Raw genomic sequence first — 19,761 nt, 5'->3', positions numbered from 1 at the left:
GTCTTGTAATTCTTTTTTTAGTACATTAATGCAAACGGACCTCAAACGGGGCTCTTATACGGAGATTGTTGTTTCCATGAAAATTTCTTTTTTTTTTTTTCTGTTGCGCCACTATAAAACCATTTTATGACTCGTGTTATTTTAAGGATCCACGGTGGAATGATAATCCCTTGTTTAGACAGCAGCTGCTATAAAACTGGTTCCTATGTTCACGTGAAATAACTCCCAAAACACTCTTTATGTCATATTTATTAACTAAAGGAAATGCATTTATGGCGAGATTAGTATTATGGTATTTATATATACATATTTCATTATTATTGTAGAGGAGATAAAGTTAGAAATGATTTGAGTCTGTACATTTTCAAAATAAAAGACAGGAGTTACGTTTTTCGGCTAACATTGCTTGTCATTGAATGTATTGACAAAAAATAATGTTATATATGTTTATTAACATGTATTCCTGTTTGTAGCCCCTCATTTGCCTTTGCCTCATTACAAACAAGAACCCTTTGACATGCTAATTCGTTTATTTTGAAACGTAGACGGAAGTCTTGCTTTTACCACTAAGTCTAGCTTTCATCTTCATGACAAACTCGTTAGCAAAGACGGAGTGAACAGTCCGGGATAGTTAGAGTAAGTAGCGCAGCATGTAGTTGACTGCTGGACTGCTTTCAGAGATTGGAGCTCGGTGTTCGTCTGCGTTGTCTCGTTATCCTCATCGTGAAGAACCTCTCGGTTCACGTCATGTTCCTGCGCGGGTCCAAAAAGCGGCGGTCGAACCGCTCGGTAAGTCCTGGTTTGCTTCTTTTTCTCTGCTTTGTCAACTTTTTCGACATCGATTCTTTTTGCACCAAGTGTAAAGTAGTCCTGCTCGTTTAGGTCCGATCAGTTTTTGAGTTTTAGCCTTTGGTTTTTAAAGTTTTAACTTTAAACTACCCCGAATTCGGGACAGAGAACTGCTCAAACGGAACCGGGTCCCACATAGCTGGATCTGATCTGTGTTGAACAGCATTGGCTGAAAGGGATATGTTAACATGCAGTTTGTTAGAAACTCATGCATTCTTTGTTTCTATAGTCATGTCGGGCGCCCCAGGTGTAGTCGGGGGTGGGGGGGTGGGGGTGGGTAGAGGCTACGTCATGAATTTGTACCTGAGCAGGTTGGGATGGAACCCACACGTGTTTATTCCGTTTTCACGGTCTCGCCACGACGTACAGTTTTTTTCTTCATGGTATTTTAGGGTCGAAACTTTTGTCCCCCCCCCTGTTGAGAATGGACGAGCCCACGAACAGCTGGAAGGTGCTGCAACATCTGGAGGCTCACCTGCAGAAGCTCCTGAATCCCATCCCACCACGCAGAAGTAACACAGTAAAAAGTTACAAAAAAGAAAAAAAATCAAATCACACAAAGCGACCTTTTCATCCAGCAAAAAAAAAGAACTTTTCTAATCAGATTACATCAACCTTTACAAATCTTATTGCATTTTGTGCAACCGCCTCCAGCGCACGTGAGAGGGGAGTCTGCAAAAGAACTGCTGCAGCACAAGGAGGTTACAATGGACCCAAAACTGCAAAAACGTCATCACATTGACTCTCAAAAGGGATCCCAGCAGCTTTATTTATTTCCTGGGAATTTGTCTGGATTTATTACCAGAATGTTTCTTAGTTACATTTATTTTACTTGGAGGCAAAATCAAGATTAAAAATGTCTAAATGTGTAAAACTCGAAATCAATTTTCCATTAAACTATTCCATTATATGCAAATATGCACATAACTAAAACACTCGTATTTGGTTAAATTAGCAAAGAAAACAGTTACATAAGCTGCATCATGTAACAAAGAATGCTCACTCTGCCTAAAGACCCACTGTGAGGATTACCATGTTTTTGCTGTTTTTAAACATGGATTTGTGGCTTTTTTCTAATGTATGAGGACATATAGAAAGAAAATTAAGATTAAAATTGCCTTTCTTAGTATTTCTTTATTCAAGTCAATGTGAATCAGTTGCAGACTAAAAAGGATGCCATTGGCAAAAGCCTGTGGCGGTGACGTAGGTGCTACAGTCTGCGGGCCATAAGCTCCCTGCTCTGCTCCGTTCTGATGATTCCCCTTGTAGACAAGTAGATCCACAAACGTCTTTGTTTTCCTCGTCCGAGCTGGCATATGGATCCAGGCTGTGCGGCTGGATAGCTCCAATATTGCTGCCTATTTTTGTTACACCAGTAATGTTAGGTTGGGGTTATTAAGGGCTGTAAACTAGCGGGAGAGAGTGTAAACAGATGGATGATGGGAAATGAAGTGAGACTAACTCAACAACAGTCACGCCCACAACTCAGAGGCGAATATCTGATTCTCTTTTGCTGCCATGTCCTAGAAAATGACAGGTTTTTAGATTGTGGCTCAAAACAGCATAATCATAATAAAACGACGACTGGGAACGCGTTTACAATAGAACAAAAGATGATCGGAGCGGGTCTTTGGCACATTTATTCACTTCTATAGCAGCTAATGGTGACTTTTCTTTTTTTGCATGCTCCATTTCAGCTTTCTTTTAAGGATTAACAAAGTATTTTTGGATCTGAGTGGAAACAGATGCACTTTGATTATTATAACCATAAACCTCCGCCTTTTTGCTTCATCTTTGATTCTGCAAAACGACATTGCGTTCACCTAAATAACTGTTGGAATTCTAAATGAATGAGCTGAACTCAGCAGATAGAAGCATTATTTCATAAAACTGCGAGGGGGGGGGGGGGGGGTGCTGGCTGCCGGTTTGAACCTGACCAATGAAGAAAAAGGTGCATCAATTCAGCTCGGCAACATTGTGAAGCCCCCTTGACCCATGACCATCCCTGTTAAAGTTTAAACCGTCCAGCAGAGCAACTCCGTTGACCTAAACGGCGCGGCGGTTCCTTTCAGCGCCGGGTGGAGGACTGAGCCTGAAATGTGTTGACTCTTTGTTTGTTGTTTACCTCATCTGTTTGCATGAAAGTGCTATGAGACTAAATGTGTAGACCTTATGTTGAAATGATCCAACTATTTTAGTGCGCCGCAAGTGAAATCCAATTTAGCCAGTGCATCTGCAGGCTGATGGAAGATAACAAAGTTGGAAACTTTTCAGTTTGTCCATTAACAGAGTACAGTGTTACTTTGTATAGACAGAACCAAAACAAACCTTGACATTAACCAACTTTATATTCACTTAGTGACAAACAAAGGAGTAGATTTAAAGCGTACGAAGCCCAATTAGGGAGCATGTCTTCTCCAACACATCCTTTGCTTACAGCAGATAAAAGTAAACCTCTTTCTCATGTCTTAAACCTGTTTTAACTGTTCTTTGTAAGCATATTTTTGTGCTTATTTGGTTTTAATTTAATGCAGTCACAGATAAAAGTAAAGTTTTCAGACTTATTCTCATGGATCTGTGTTGTTTTCTTTTTGTCACAGCTTGATGTTTAGCTTTACTCGGCTTTTCTAATCCCTGCCCTTCATTCAATCTCAGCCCGGGCCTCGCTAAATTCGTAATTACTGTCTGTTCTTAAGTTGGGAAGCATTTATTCTGCTGTGTTGACCCTCTTATCTGTCCAGCCAGTGTTGGGAATTAGCTGAAAACACTGGGCTGTATTTAGCTGTGCAGAAAGTAATCAAGTGAAGGGGCAGGAGCACAGTGGGGTGTTAAGAAACAACTCAGGAGGGATAAAGAAAAAAGAGGAAATCTGTGGAAGTTCACAAAGTCTAGCTCTACTTCGATCTGAACTCAATTATAAATAATAATAATAATTATAATTATAATACATTTTATTTATATGGCGCCTGACCAATGAGTCTGTAACCTTATGTTAAAAAATATATTTTTTCATTGAAATCTTAATTCAATGTATAAAATTATTTTTTTTCTATTTTGTTTTGTTCTTCCACATCTTTCAACATCATTTTATTAAAATTTTCTTTTTTATGATATCTGTGAAATGTTTCCAGAAATATCAGAGCTAACAGAATCCGCTGAAGTGTAAATGGCTGATAGTTTTTTTTTTAAATATTATTGTTCACATTTGATGATGTCTCCTCTGTAAATGCGTCAGGATGTTTACCGGCTCGTCTGCGTGGTCGCCGTGTCACGGTGATAGATGAGGAATTTGTTCTTGGTGGAATAAAAGTGAGAGACGCAGTGGGGCATTAATCTTCTGCATGCTTCATTTAACCCGTCTTGTCACTTTTCATACCTGGCTGAGAGGTGACCGTTAAAACAGCATGAAGCAAAGCTGACCTCGAAGCCTGTGACGCACACAAATGGAGCCAGATACAAATAATAATGTAGTATTTGTAATTGTTTTTTGCATACGTGTTATATTTGGTAAAAATATAACATTGAATTTGCAGGTTATGTGACTTTAATCCCACTATAAAGACCTTTTTTGACTATAAAAACATGCTAATATGGAATCTAAATGTACAGATCTGCTACTTTTCAGTCCTCTGGTGTAGAGTTTTAGGCGAGCTCAGTGTTTCCAATCAAACACTTTACTGCAGCTACTGAATGTCCTCATAAAAATGTCTGTTGAACGGGTTTGACGTGAATCCTGATGGTTTTATGGTTAACGTGATTGAGAGAAAGGGAGAGATGAACAGGTGAGTACAGGCACGAGTTTGTTCGTTTGCACGCTAAAGGTAGAGCGGCACAATTCTACGTTATTTGTTTGCAAGTTTGATTTTTGCTGAAAAAATGGTCACAACTTTTCGTCAATGCGTTTTCTATTAAACATCATAGACATGCAGACATCAAAACACTGAACTTAGCCGCCGTCATGGCCTTTTTCTTTTTTTTTCTCAGGTTGTTCACACAGACGACTGCGGTCGTACAGTAGAGCCACCGCGTCTAGGAAAAGAAAGTAGAGACGCAGTGACTGCATGCAGGGGGAAAGGGTGCAGCTCTCATCCTGTGTCTGCTTCCTTCCCCTTATCGCTAAAAAAAAAAGGCACACGCACATTTAGCAGTGCATGAGGAAAAGTGAGATGTTCCCAATTCACTTTTTTATTAAACCCTTTAACTGCCTCCTCAACTAAATGGTTGAGCGCATTTTGAAACGGTTGTTGTCGTTTTACTCACCCAAGTCAATAAGGAGAAGAAAGTAGTTATTGTTTTTGTTTTAGTGGTGTTGTTAAAGACCCAGGCTGATGACGATGGTGTTTGTTCACATGTTTTTGTGGCATTTTTCTCACATTTATAAAGAAAATTATGGTTAACATGGCATTTCTGTTGTGAATCGTGAGCAGACGGGAAAAGAGCTTATTTATGAAGTGGAACATACAATCTGTGGGTTACGGGCTCCCTGCTCCCAGCTTTCAACAAAGGGGAAGGGGGGCCGGGGTTGCTCTGCGCCAACGGTCCCACCCACAACTCAGAGGTGAATTTTCAATGAACTCCTGCCGCTCTGCAGACACTAAGTCCTTAAAAAGCAAAACAGGTTTTTAGATTTTGGCTAAAAATAGTTGCTACTTTACAGTAGAGTAGACTGGTTCCCTGTGAATTAATCTACTTGACTAATATTGTGCTTGATATTTTAGTTACCTAGTAGTGATTTTAATATATTTTAGTTGTCAAACATGGACAACATATTGAAAAAAAGTGATCTGAGTTCTCTGTGAATAAATGAATCTCATGCTGTCTTCTCCTGCTAAAAGGATGGAGGATACGATCTGCACTACCTTTGTTGTAACTCTTGTTTCCTTTACCAAGAGATACAAACGGCGCTCCGGTCAGGAAATGCAGTGAGCTGAAGTGACTCTGTGCTGTTTCCAGCAGGAGGAAGAGGATCCAGACAGAGGCCAGCCCTGCATGCGTTGTGGAGACCAGTGCCCCGGCTTCCGTCTCCACGGATGGAGGTACAGACTACCGCTCCCTTACACTTTGTCCGCTCTGGCCTCTGAACTTTTGCAGGAAGTGTGTGCGATCAGCGAGCGTGATCGTCTTCAGCAGGGCTACGCTTTCTTCTGCTGGTTTGGGAATCTTTTGTACATTTTAGAGGCGACAAGGTTCATGAGCTTTCCACACCAAATAAAAAAAACAGTAACCAGAGCTGTAATGCAAACATCTCTCCGTACACGAGCCCTCCAGCTGCTGCCTAATTTTTTTCTTACAAGACAGATTACCAGGGATTAGGCATCCCAGTTTGTTCAGATAGAAATTATAGAATTGCTAAATGTATAGATTAGTGATGGCTGTTTGTCTCTAGCTTGGCCCTCACTAATGAGATTAGTACAGAGCAAGTTTTAAAGACACTACAGAAGTGTAATTTTTGTCATTTTCATCAGTAATTTATAATAATTCTCACCTAAAATGTATAATTTGAGAGAACTCTTGAGGTTACACAAAGTGCAGCAGCATTCCTTTAGGTACAAATCAGTTGAGCTGCAACCTGCGCACAGGACAACCGTAGATACACATTAATGGCAAACAGGCGTGACGCCCTTGATGATCCAGGACGCCACTATATGCTTCACAGAACAGACCCCCCCGGCTCGCTCTGTGTCTTAAGAGAATTAGTGCAACAAATGAATGGATGCCAGTAAGCCTCTACGACCACAGCAACAGAGGATCCAGTTTGTTTGAGTAAACACGATCCGCATGTGGAGAGGAAGCACAACAGAGCAGCGGGATTACCAGTAATCATCATCTGCCGCATGTGCTGGATGTCAGAGACCTCCCCTCAGCCATTCCACAGCAGTGTTTGTTCAAATCAGACGTCTCTGTGTCAAATCTTAAAGACCCACTCCAATAAAAATTGGGTTTTTTAGTGGTTTAACAAATTGTTGGGGAATTTTTCTGATGACGGAGGACATAGATGAAGAAAATTCATTTCTGAGTATATCTTCATTCAAGTTGATGTGAATCAGGAGCAGACGAAAAAAGTCAATTTAAAAACAGCTGATTTTTGGTGTAGAAAATACATAGGGCGGGTCACAAACTCCCTGCTCTGAACTCTCAGCAACAGGAGGTGTGAGGGTCACTCTGCACCAACAGTGCCACCCACAAAACAGTCTTTCTGTCTAAAAACAGCATCATCATATTCAAAAGACGGCTAAGAACGCTATGAAAATAAATCACAAGATGATTGGACTGAGGTGAACTCAGTTCAGGTAGACCTGTCATAAAAGAACAGTTTTGAGACCCATTTTTGGGTTAATTTGTGATTTTTCAGCTGCTGCAATTCTGATGCGTTTGATCCTAAATCAGTATTGTCCATTACATTTATTTCTCAATACACACTGGTTTTTATATTGATTTCAGTTTTGCACAAAGATAAATAAAAACGTATGTCTTTAAATCAGCTTAATGAACACATTTGAATCTTTACATTGGTTTTTTGTTCAGTGAGTAAATGTAAACTTTTTATTTTTCAATGTTGTTTGTTGGATTCTATTTGTTTCCATGTGTCAGATGAGTGAAAGTCCTTTTTTAGCTTTTTTTTCCTCTCTTTCACTTTATATCTATCTGGTTGGCTCTCATCCTGTCTTACATGAACGAGTTTAGGCTCTGATTGAGTCTGATTTCAGTCAAGTTCTCTAAATGGTCAATGGATAGAACTTCACTCTATCACCCCTTGTCTCCTGCTCTGACGTTTGTGCCTTTTTATAGAGTTCCAAAAAGGCTGTACATCTATAAAACCTGAATATTTGATTTAGTGTTTGCTGTAAAACGCTTGGGATTTAAATCCAAACCTTGGATGGATACCTCATTACTACAGCCATTGATGCTTTAAAGATGGAAAGAACTCAACATCAGAAACCGGAAGGTGCACTTCAAGTAACAAAAAGTCTGTAATTTTATCTCTGTGGGTGATTTTATTTCACATCGTCTTGTATTCAGGTCAAGACAGAAGCATAGAGGCTGGAATGTAATCTAATGCATGCTTGTTGTGCTCTGACTCCAGCCCCTGTGCTCATTGATCTGTTTTTAGTATATTTAATCTGTGTGGGATTAACATAATACTTTTTATTGTTTACAATGGTATTTTTTTCATTTTACTTATTTGATGCAGATTAGATTAGAGTGACCGGATGAGTGGCATGTCTGGTTTAGATATTTATAGTCTCTTGCGATTGATTGACTGAGATTTATGGAGGGTCACTCTCTTTGAGCCTTAGAGCTCTAATTGCGCGCTCTTTAATAACCAATCGCAGCTCCACGGATGGAGAAGATCACCCAAGTGAGCGCTGCCTCCGCTGCAGAAAGTGATCCATCTTCATCCTGGGTTTTTACAGACAGATGTGAACTGGCCTGGGGGGCAGATGGTGCTTCCGCCGCACGGCAGCGAGTGAATTGAGTTACTTGTGACCCACAGGTCCCCCACGATGCCGCAAGAGCGCTCAAAGCCGCCTTTGCTATTAGTCAGGGCAGCATTTAGTCAGTCACTTACTAGTGACAGAGACTTATGGGATGGGAGCCATCTGTGTCCTGGAGTCAGATGAACTCCTTTAATGCAGAAAAGAATCACAGCTTGGCTAAAGTGTAGCTTAAAAACTTTCTTTTAGCCTTACTGTCCTTTTCATTCATGATTTTTTGCTGTCTCTATGAGAAAAGCCAGATCCTTTGCTTGGCCGGACCATCAGAGCAGAACTTAAAGGTGTGAGAGTTGAATAACAGTGAACACCTTCACGCAGTCAGTGGGTGGGATTCCTGCTGCTGTTACAGTCATGCTGCCTGTGTGATGTATGAGACTCTTTGAAAATCCTGCATCTTGATAACACAAACATGTTAAAAAGTGACAACACAAACAGCACAGCTGTGTATTGCTCACCGCCTCAAAATCTGCTTCTCTTTTTCTGTGACTAATAATGACATCAAAGCTGCAATCTGGTCATTGAAGGAACGGCGGTGGCACTCCTGCTGTGTTTTAACTCTCAAACCTTTGGCGTTAATACAAATGCACACAAACTTCTGCAGCTTCTTATTATTTATTTTTTTATTTGGAATAAGTGAGAAACTCCCCTGAGCTGTGAACAGTTGGAGATCTTGCTGGTATTTTTGGGGAGTGTGTCACACTGAGCGAAGGGGTGCCCCCCCTTGTTGTTTGCTTACGTAGAGGAGGGACGGTGGGCGTTTGTGTTCTGCTGGACACTGAAAAAGAGCTGCTTGGACGGAGGAGGTGCCACATGGAGGGGAGTCGGCACTCTCAGACTCCGCTGCTCTCTCTGGTGGGCTGTTGGACGGCAGCGGTGCCGAGATGCAGATCTTTATCAGAGGACCGTGTCAGGATGGGACATCACTCCAACCATGGCGTGATCCGTGCCTTCGGTAATTGAGAAACCTTTTATTTTTACTGTTTGCCAGTATTAGAGGGGCTAAAAAGTGAAGCGGCCTTTAATTTGGTAGGTTAGGGTTGTTTTCTACTGTTAAAATGTTTTTTTTTTACATTTATTGATGGCATTTGAGGATCGCCTTTTAAAAATATTTTTTATTTAGTGGTAAAAATATTCATGATTTATGAGTTTGGGCGTGTTTATGTAGCTTGCAGGCGTATGTAGATTTAGGATCAAATAAATATTTTTCTTCATTTGATCCTTCTGATTGAAGTCATCAGTCCTGTCTTTGCTCAGTCATCTTGTCTTATTTTATGTTTGTCCTTTTCAAATTTCAGCCAAATGTGTCCTAAAACATCTGTGTTTTTAGCTGTAATTGAAGTACAAATAAAAATTAAAGATTTGTCACATTCTGTAAGTAACAATTGAAAGAAAAAGTCAAAAAGTTTAACCTTAACACAAACTTTTCTTCAGACCCACTCTGATTAAAAATTTTGTTTTTTTGTGTTTTTAACATGTTTTTTTGGAGGTATTTTTCTGTTGATGGAGGACATTTGTGACATTGAAATACACCCCAAGCTTCCTACTCCGAGCTCTCAGCGGCGGGGAGGGAAAGGAAGGGGGGGGGGGGGGGCTGGTCCGTGTCGACAGCCCCGCCCAGATTTACGGCTGCTCTGCAGAAACTATGTCCTAGAAAATGACAGTTTCTTTGATTTAGGCTAAAACAGTATAATCAAAATAAAAGACCATTGGGAATGCTTTTAAAATAGATCAAACGATTGTCTGAGTGGGACTTTAAGACGATTTCGGTTTTCAAAGTTGAAGAAGTTTTTTTTTCTGGCCTCACAAACTCACATCAGCAGCAAGTGAAATCACTGCACATTCATCAAATCTGCCTTTATTGTCTGTTGGTGCAGGAAGTTCAAGCATTTAAATGGTCTGATGTGTCCACTCATAAGACCAGACCAATGTAAGACTCTTTCGGGGAACCCCTCCCCCGTGGTTCCAGATTGGACCTTTTCCTGGCTCCCGTAGGTCCCATGTGAGAGTTGGCGGTTGGAGGGGGCTGCTGGCAGCGTGGCTGAGTCAGCCTGTCCGTCATCTTTCCCATCATGCCACAGCTGTGCCTTCCTGCTCACGTTTGAAGATTTAAAGGGAAGCGCAGAGGCGGCCAGCTCGGTTTAGATTTGTTCCAACACGACTCCAACAGGACCAAAACAGACTTGCTATGTTGCTGGTGTTTTACCTGCTCGGCAGCTGTGAACACTGGGAAACTGAGGCCGGCCTGTGCAGAGATGCTGGAATCTCATAATAGCATCTTTTGTCTCTGTTTTGTCAACTCCTTAATGATTAACTCCTGGTGAGTGAGGAGCACGGCCACGCGGATGTGCTGCCGCTGTGTCGTGGTCACTTTAAGGCCTGCCCACTTTTCCTGCAGTTTCTGGTCTCTTTGCGCCGTTAACCAGCAGAAGCTTTTTTTTTTTTGCTGTATGGGGGTTGGGAGCTGCAATAAAGCAGCTTTGTGCCTTATGAACTTGAGCCACAAGTACCAGCTGGCAAGCAGTTATGCAACCAAAACAGAGACATACACAGAAAGCGCACGCCGCATATGGACGTGTTGTCACACCTCCTCAACTATGTGACACAAACACTTGACTTTGAGCCCGGAGCATTTTGTTCCGACTCCACCTGTCCCACAACACAGTCACGCCCCACTCCAGATTGAATGTGATGCAGAGTCGGAGGGCAGGATGGTTGTAATTCGAGGAGATTATTACTCCCAATCTTCACCTCTCTCTCTTAACTGTCCTGAATTGACAGCGAGGCTTATGTCAGTGACCTCATTTCCTGTGTGTTTGGGTGAGACGTGCTGGTCCTGCTGCAGATCCTGTTAGATGTTGATGGAAAGAGAGTCTGACTGAGAGTGCTGGACTGGATCTGCCTCCAAAAGAAGATGCACACCACTGCAGAAAAGTCATCAGCACAAAAAAAAAAAATCACAATAAAGGAGTATAGTTTTACAGAACTGCTAAATTACAACTGAAACTTAAACAGAATAACGGAAAGTACGGTACACCCAAACGTCCTCAGAGTTTCTACTCAACTCTCCAGGTTAGTTTAAAGGAAACAGCCTGCTTCATGGTGAAAGGGGAACTAAAGGACATTTCTTTTTTTTTGTTTTGTTTGTTTGTTACTTTAGACACTGAATTTTGGAACTGTGGGTACCAGAGCAAAAATACTAAATACATATTATTGTAATTTTACAATTTGATTCAATTTTTGATTCCAAACGAATTTATTTTTGAAATTTTTATCAAATTAGATTAGCCTATTTAAAGGAGGAAATGCAATGAGCCTGAATTTTAGCCAAAAGTTAAATTTCCATCAGTAGTCCTGAGGTGTTGTTGTTATAAAGCAATAATAAGAATATATAAATGTGACGGCACAGACATTCACAGAGAACGGAGACATGAGATAAAGACTAAACACAAGACGCTGACACAATACAAGCTTAACGCCTATAGATGTACATATAGTTAAGAGCAATACTGTAGATGCATCAGATTTCACATTTCCATCCCAAACCATTTTTTTTGGTTAAAAGAACCGTTGTCACACAACTTTACTCCTTAAAGACGCACTCTGATAAATGTAGGTTTTTGGTGGTTTTAACGTGTAATTATGGGATTTTTCTGATGCTGGAGCATAAGTATGATAAAAATGTAACTTGTACTTTCTGAGCATTTTTTTATTTAAATTGTTGGGAATCAGGAGAAGATTTTAAAAAGTATATTTGTGACGTGGAAAATACACTGAGTGGGGCCAAAAGCTTCCTGCTCCGAGCTCAGAGCAACGGAGAGGGAAAAGGGGGCGGGGTTGCTCCATGCTAACAGTCCCGCCCACAAGTCAGAGATGAATTTCTAACAAACTCCTGCCACTCTGCAGAAACTATGTCCTAGAAAACGAGACAGATTTTTTTATTTTAGCTAAAAACGACAATATTATAATTGAAAGACCACTCAGAACGCTTTGAAAATAATTTTAAAGATGATTGGATTTTCATAAAACTGTGGAATTATTACATCAGAAGAGTGTAAGAATGCATTTGTTTTCTCTAAACAAAGGATAAACCTTTAAAAAGACCATGAACTTTATATTTTATAAGCCAATCGGGCATTTTCCAACTAAATATCCATTTATGTCGTTTGTTACCCGCCCTAGTGGGTGCTGTGTTTGATTCCCGTGAAGTTCACTGCTCCCTCGCCTTAGGAAGGGCAGAAATGCCAAGAGGTCGACTGAAACTGTTGGTGCGGCTTCAGCTTGTTGCAAGTCAGCTAATCATCTCAAAACTTTCTTTTCACCACAAAAAGAGGTCGCCCACGTTTTAGTTTGCTTCAAACTGTAGTGAGACTCAAGTTGCGTAAGCAGGAGGTCATGTTTGTTCCTGTGACATAACGTCTCCAGCACGCCGCGTCCTTAAGTTTTACGAGTAAAGCATACGGGCGGTACGTAAGAGTCTTTTTACTGCTTTCCTGATTTGTTCTGTTTGTATTTTTAAAAAAAATCTCATCTTCGAGAGCTCCTGATTTTGTTCTGTATCAATGAAAAAATAGAATCCGCGAAACAGAAAGGTTTAAAAACAATTCTAAAGGTTTTCTAAAGGCAGCATGTGGAACACCTGAAGCCAAAGCTTTCCATTTATCCTCTGTGTGGCTGAAGCACCTGGAGAAAAGCCTTCTGCGACATTAAACTAAGTTTGACATTCCATCTGCGTCGGCTTGTGCCGTAAATCAGTCCCAAACCCGAACTTGTGTCTCCCCCCACAGGAAGATCTGTGTGCACTGCAAGTGCGTGCGGGAGGAGCACGCGGTGCGCTCGGTGCCCGGGCAGCTGGAGAAGATCATGAACAAGCTGGTGTCAGACTTCCAGAGGCACTCCATCTCCGACGACGACTCGGGATGCGCCTCCGAGGAGTACGCCTGGGTCCCACCTGGACTCAAGCCCGAACAGGTCAGACGAGCGCCCCCAGAACAGCCCCCAGACTCAGGACATAAATTCATGCAGCACAAATACAGAATACACTTCTTTGGGGTTTTTTTCTGTGAGCATGTTGGTACACAGACTCAACAGTTTGATGAATGGCAGCTCAGCGGAAAAGCATTCATTTCTGTCAGCAGTTGAATGAATTGCTCTGTAATTGGATAAATTGCTCTCTGTAGTCTCTCATTTCTGTCTGTATTTAAGCGGAACTGTCTTTTCTCACAGGTATACCAGTATTTTAGCTGCCTACCAGAGGACAGGGTGCCTTATGTCAACAGCCCAGGAGAGAGATACCGAATCAAGCAGCTGCTGCACCAGCTCCCGGCCCACGACAGTGAGGTGCGTCTCTGACCACGCCTCAGACTGGCACCAGCCACCGCCATCGTGACAGATAAAAGTCCCCGTCCGCTAACGCGAACGCGCTTGTGCTTCCCGCAGCCGCAGTACTGCAACTCTTTGGATGAGGATGAGAAAAAGGAGCTGCGTCTGTTCAGTCAACAGAGGAAACGAGAAAACCTGGGCAGAGGCGCCGTCAGGCTGTTCCCCGTGACCATGGCTGGAGCCATCTGCCAGCAGGTGCAGAGGGGTTTCTATTTTATATTCAGAAAACGTAGCAGACGACATCGTGAAGCTGCTCTCATCCGGTCACGAGTCAAAAAGCTTCCTAAAAGAGTCACAGAAGTGCAGAAATGCTCCACGTAAGCACAGGTATAGCTCAGGGGGTGCAGCACTAACATTTCATGATCACAGGGCTGCATATACACATTACAGTGTAGACTAGAATACTGCACTTTTCCTAAAGGTTGCACTACCTAATTTCCTTCCTTCTGTCATTCATCTCCACCCAACCCATCATTTTATTTATTTTTTCCAGTGCGGCAGACAGATCTGCGGGGGAGATATCGCTGTGTTTGCCAGTCGGGCTGGTCAGGGCAGCTGCTGGCACCCCCAGTGCTTCCAGTGCTCGTCCTGCAGCGAGCTGCTGGTGGACCTGATCTACTTCTACCAGGACGGACAGATCTACTGCGGCCGCCACCACGCCGAGAGGCTGAAGCCTCGCTGCCAAGCCTGCGATGAGGTGATTCTGCTAGAAATCCATGTGCTCGTTTCACCTCAGCAACAGCAGGGTTCAGAAAGCTTTACTGAAGTCAGAAGGCAGAGAATCGGGTCCACACGACTCACAAGTCCAAAGAGAGATTTTTATTTTACTTCACGTTCCATAAACTATGTATAGATTTTTCTTTAGTCTCAGTGCTCTAGTGCTCTGTCTGTCCCTTAGCGTGCATGAGTCAGCATCCTCATTTTCTCTTGTATTCACTCCAGTTGCTGGTATTCAGTGGGTCATGTTTCAGTGTCTGTGTTTCCCCTCTTTGCTCCGCCTTACAGATCATTCTGGCAGATGAATGCACAGAGGCAGAGGGACGGTACTGGCACATGAAGCACTTCTGCTGCTTCGACTGTGAGGCTGCGCTGGGCGGTCAGCGCTACATCATGAGGGAGTGTCGACCGTACTGCTGCTCCTGCTACCAGTCCCTGTATGCTGAGTCGTGTGACACCTGCGGGGAACACATAGGTACTGAGACACCTGCAGAGAAGACGTTTGAAAGACCCACTCAGAGCATCTTTTGATCTGTTCGATAGTAGGGTTCCCAGTGGACTCATGAAGTTTTTCGGCCAAAATCAAAAAAACCTGTGTAGTTTTCTAGGACGTAGTTTCTGCAGAGCAGCAGGAGTTCATTAGAAATTCCCCTCCAAGTCATTGATGCAGAGCAACCCCGCCCCTCTTCTCGTCCCCAATGCTGAGAGCTTGGAGCAGGGAGCTTGTGGTCCACCCAGCGTATTTTTTTCGTCACTGATATGCTATTTTTTGGACGTCCTTTTTTTCGTCTGTGACTGATTCACAATGATTTCAGCAAAGAAATATTCAGAACTGCAATTTTAAACTGAATTTTCTTTATGTATGACCTCCATCATCAGGAAAATGCCACAAGACCATGTTAAAAACACCAGAAACCATTTTTTCCTCTGAGTGGGTCTTCAATGGGTTGTTTTCCTGGCTTTTCCAAAATTCTTTACTTTTTGTGTGTTCAAAATGCTGCAATCATGCATACACGGTGTGTGTGTGTTTCCTGGTCATCTGTGGGGGGCATGCGGGGCGGTGGTCCGGGGAACCGAGCCAGCAGAGACAGTTTAGCACAGCTGTGATTTGTTGATAACAAAGCTTTCCGTCTCTACCAGCAGCAGCGCCCTGCAGCAGCAAGAACAACGCTGCCAACACACAGCGTCTAAATGTCTGCAAGTCTTGTGAAAACAAGAAGACATGATCATTTCATACACTGTGTGTGTGTGTGTGTGTGTGCGTGTGTTTGGATGTGTGGAAGCCTACTGATTCTCCAAGGTGTGATCTTTTTTTTCAGTTCCAGCCTTAGCGCCGTCTAACAATAATCTCAACTAAATGACTTATAACATCAATCTTTTCTCTGTTGCATATCACTGATTGGAAAGATTTTTTCCAAATTTCCTAGATTTGATTGATTTCCATCAAATGTTAGCACCTAACCAAAAAAATAAAACGCTAAAATGCTATATTAAATGAGAATGTAATAGACCCGGTCCGGAACGATGCCCGGATCCAAAAAATCCAATCCAGTATTTTAAACGCAAAGTTAGTGACATGCACCAGTATTAAATAGCTACCAAAAGGCCTCCACCAACACAGCTTTTCCAAAAGTTTGACTCAGTTTAGGAGAAATGCTGACTATAAAGGACACAAAGACTCATCTCACATTTGACAAAAAACCTCCTGACATTCCTCCCTGTTTCTATTAATCTCTAGTAGATTGTTGACACAGAGACTGAACATTTTTAAGATGAATTTCACATTTTATCTGACGCTAACTAAACACTAAAATAGCTTTTTATGGAAGAAAAAAAAAAGGCCATGCCAAGTCAACTTGCCTTCTACCAACTTGGTGGTGGTAGTATGATGGTCTGGGGCCCTTTTGCTGCTTCATGTTCTGTAGTTAGGCCGGAGCTCTACCATAAAATCTGAAATTGAAATAGATGACCTTAAGGTCAAGCAGCAGGACAGTGAAGTGAAACATTCAGTTAGGAACAATTAGACCAAAAAACGAAAAGTTTGTGCAGGGCCTTTGTCAAAGACTGAACTATAATTGTATTAAGAGGCTTTAGCGTGATATTAAATGAGCCAGTCAAGCTTAAATCCAATGTGTTTGAATCAAACCAAATCTTCAGAGAAAAGTAGGCATTTTTATTCCAAAAGCTGAATAGCAGCCGACCAACGACGTCTCACCCAGTCATTCAGTTTAGAGGCCTTTTTTTCCTTCAAATAATTTAAACAAAAATCCTAAACCAGAAAATACTTTCATTTACTTTTATTTCTTATAGACTTCTACTGTAATTCGATTTTATTTTTATAAATATTTAAAGTGAAATGATCGATTTGAAAGGAAGAAAGTGAATCACTTTTAATACTACATATGTAAAAATGTTTTTATCTATTGTCGTATTGTCATACTTTATCACATTCATGAGTATTCACAGATGAACTTCTTCTCAGGTATCGATCAGGGTCAGATGACCTATGAGGGCCAGCACTGGCACGCGGTGGAGGCATGTTTCTGCTGCGCCCGTTGTCGGTTGCCTCTCCTGGGTCGGCCTTTCCTTCCACGGAAGGGACTCATCTTCTGCTCCAGATCTTGCTCGCTTGGTGATGACCCCAACAACTCGGACTCCTGTGACTCGGCTCTTCAGAGCAGATCGCCTCCTCACAACAGACGGTGGGCAGGACACCATAAATTACAGTGTGGTTCTCCACTACAGCCGCTAGAGGGCGCCAGACCCTCTTTAACACCCACAAACGACTCCATTCAGTTTACAGAGGAAAACAGAGGTGAGTGTCAGAGTTTGAACATAATACTGTAAAACATTGTGTGCACTGCAATGACTTCACATGTCTTTTTATCGAATTGACTTCTTTCAGGTGTTCATTGCACTGCTCCAGTTTTGAATGGAGTTCCTTCATCCAGTGGTCGTCTTCATCCCAGAGGCTCCTACTCACCTCTGCCCCACATTCATCTAGGGAATGGCTTGGGACCGTCCTGGCCCAGTGACATCCCTCAGTACAGTTTACCTCCCAGAGAGGTGGCGGTCCGACCTGCAGGCAACGGTCTGGAGCTTCAGGGAGTTCTGAAGGACAGCACAGCTCTGAATGGTTGTAATTTAAGAGGAACCTTGACGGATAAAGAGTGCAGAAACTGGGTGGAAAAGACTAATCAAGCCATGCAAGGTAGTGTAATTATTTAAAAAGAAAAAATTTTTCAAGGTCTTTTTTAACTGGAGTTTTCTAACTGTTCTTTCTTAGCATCTCCTCCTCATAAACACTTCCTTGTTAACCCTCTCATTTCATTAGATTCTCCTCCCCTTTCATCAAGAAACAGCCCCACCCTCCCACCTCCCTTGCCCATTAAGTCTCGTGACTTGATATCACGAGATTCGCCTCCTCCGACCCTTTCCCAGCCCGAAGATCGACCTCACGAGTCCCCGCCCCCGCTGGCTTGCAGCGGCACAGCCAGAGTCAGCTTCAGAGAACCAATTAGCAGCAGCTACTCCGTGGAAGAGGACGGCGATGAAGATGAGAATGCAGACGTACTTCTGCAAGAGGGCCAGGAGAGGCAGCAGGAAGAAGAGGAAGAGGAGGAGGAAGGAGGTTTTGGGAGCAGGCTGCATCTGCAGAAAGGAATCCCCCCAAAGATGGACCTGCTGGGTAAAATAAGGCCTTCTGTGATTTAAGTAAGGTTACAAAAGGCCCAGTTTGACTTTTTCAAACCTTTTCTTTCCAAAGATGGTTCTTCATACCAGCAACGGAATCTGAGGCGCGGAGCGAACCGCTGTCGCATTCCTTCAGATTCTGCTCTCCGCCCAGGGTCAGACAGGCGCTCCCGAAGCTCGCGGCGTGAGCGGCCCCGGCTGGACGCCCTGGACTGGAAAGGCGAAACCGAAAGAGACGGCCGGGGACCCTCCAGCACTCCGTCCCTGACCCTCCAGCTGGGACAGTTCAAACATGAGGACTCTTGCTCCACTTGCTCCTCGTCCTCTGAGGAAGAGGAAGAGGGCTTCTTCCTCGGACAGCGCATTCCTCTGCCGCCACAGCTTCAAAAGCAGCAGGCTGAGGAGAGCCACAGCAGAGAGTCACAGGAGAAGGACTGGGGGCTGAGAGGAAGCATAAGAAGAAGAGCTCTCAGCCAGAGTGCAAAAGAAAAAGAGAAAAATTGTTCTGTGTCCTAATCACTCTTTGTAAACATCAAAACACTTTGGGGTTTATTTCAGCTAGAGTAAGAACAGTGGATGTTTTTATTCTAGTGTGGATCTAGGTCTGATGTTAGCTCAGGTATGAAAGCTTACCTTCCAAAGGTGAGCCACACCCATCATTTCAGACACACAAAGGGAAGTAACACAACAACCTTGTATTACTTTGAAGAATTACAAAGCAGAAAACTTCTAGCAGTCATGAATGTGGAGTGATTGTTGTGACTTGTCCTCCAGTTGCTTTGAACTGGCTGCTGAGAACATGTTCTTGACTCAGATACCACAATTACTCACCTACGGAAACATGCAGCGGCACTTTGGACACTGGGCCAGTTTTACAATCATCATGGATCTGTCCACGATCTTGTTTGAACAAACTAAGCATACAGAAACTTGTAAACACACAGCTAACATGTATGAATATGTTTTTAAATGACAACTCAACTTGGATCCAACCACACACTAATCTCAGACTTCCCACAAAAAGCTGCAACCATGATTGTGTTAGAATAAATTGGCCATTGGTATGTATTTTCAGTGTGTTGTACTTTCTAAATAAAAAGAAAAATCCATTTACCAAGAAGAAGCTGAAAACCCAACATGTGAACTCCAGACAGGAAGGTCCCAGCCGGGGTTCAATCCAGGGCTCCTCACTGTGAGACCAGAGTGCCAACCACTGCACCACCGTGTTCTTGTAGCTTTTATATTTAGCATATGTTCTAAAATAGGATTCAAACTTCAGATGGAATACATTAAAACGAGGTTGTGAATTGAAGCATTTACAATTGAATGTTGGATTTGATTTCTTTCATTGGAATTTTTTTTCATACTTTATTGAATATAAACACATTTACATAACATGTTGACAATTGCACCAAAAACAACAATAACCACTATTTTGTTACACAAAATAATTACAGCAAAGGACATGTGAATAAGAAATTATTCATTAAGAAATATTAAACAGAAATTAGTAAAATCGATTATTAAGATTATTACTAATTGGGAGGATGAATATTTTTAAGTGTTAATAAATTGATAAATAAGTAATGGATTCGAATTTTTTCCTACTCTGATTTCATGTAAATAT

General features: G+C 42.3%; 1 protein-coding gene across 6 annotated transcripts; it reads left to right on the top strand.

Annotated features, from left to right (window-relative positions):
* The first annotated feature begins 516 nt into the window (after nucleotides 1–516).
* Nucleotides 517–19,257, top strand: prickle3 (prickle homolog 3). 6 transcript variants are annotated; one of them, XM_078950290.1, is made up of 11 exons: nucleotides 517–789; nucleotides 5,806–5,885; nucleotides 13,130–13,313; nucleotides 13,569–13,682; nucleotides 13,782–13,919; nucleotides 14,218–14,421; nucleotides 14,730–14,916; nucleotides 16,924–17,256; nucleotides 17,347–17,652; nucleotides 17,776–18,129; nucleotides 18,208–19,257. In XM_078950290.1, the coding sequence occupies exons 1-11, from the start codon at nucleotides 748–750 to the stop codon at nucleotides 18,648–18,650; spliced, it is 2,385 nt and encodes a 794-aa protein (XP_078806416.1). In that variant the 5' UTR covers nucleotides 517–747; the 3' UTR covers nucleotides 18,651–19,257. The 6 variants fall into 6 exon arrangements, with proteins under 6 accessions (XP_078806416.1, XP_020560493.1, XP_004070999.1 ...); XM_020704834.3 differs by having other exon boundaries at nucleotides 17,728–18,129; XM_004070951.5 differs by having other exon boundaries at nucleotides 5,803–5,885.
* Nucleotides 19,258–19,761: the final 504 nt, after the last annotated feature.

Source organism: Oryzias latipes, chromosome 7 (assembly GCF_053564925.1).
Source record: "Oryzias latipes strain Hd-rR chromosome 7, Olatipes_Hd-rR_3.1".
NCBI lineage: Eukaryota > Metazoa > Chordata > Actinopteri > Beloniformes > Adrianichthyidae > Oryzias > Oryzias latipes.
The sequence above is the reverse complement of the archived record's forward strand: the minus strand, read 5'-3'. Positions and strand labels throughout refer to the sequence as shown.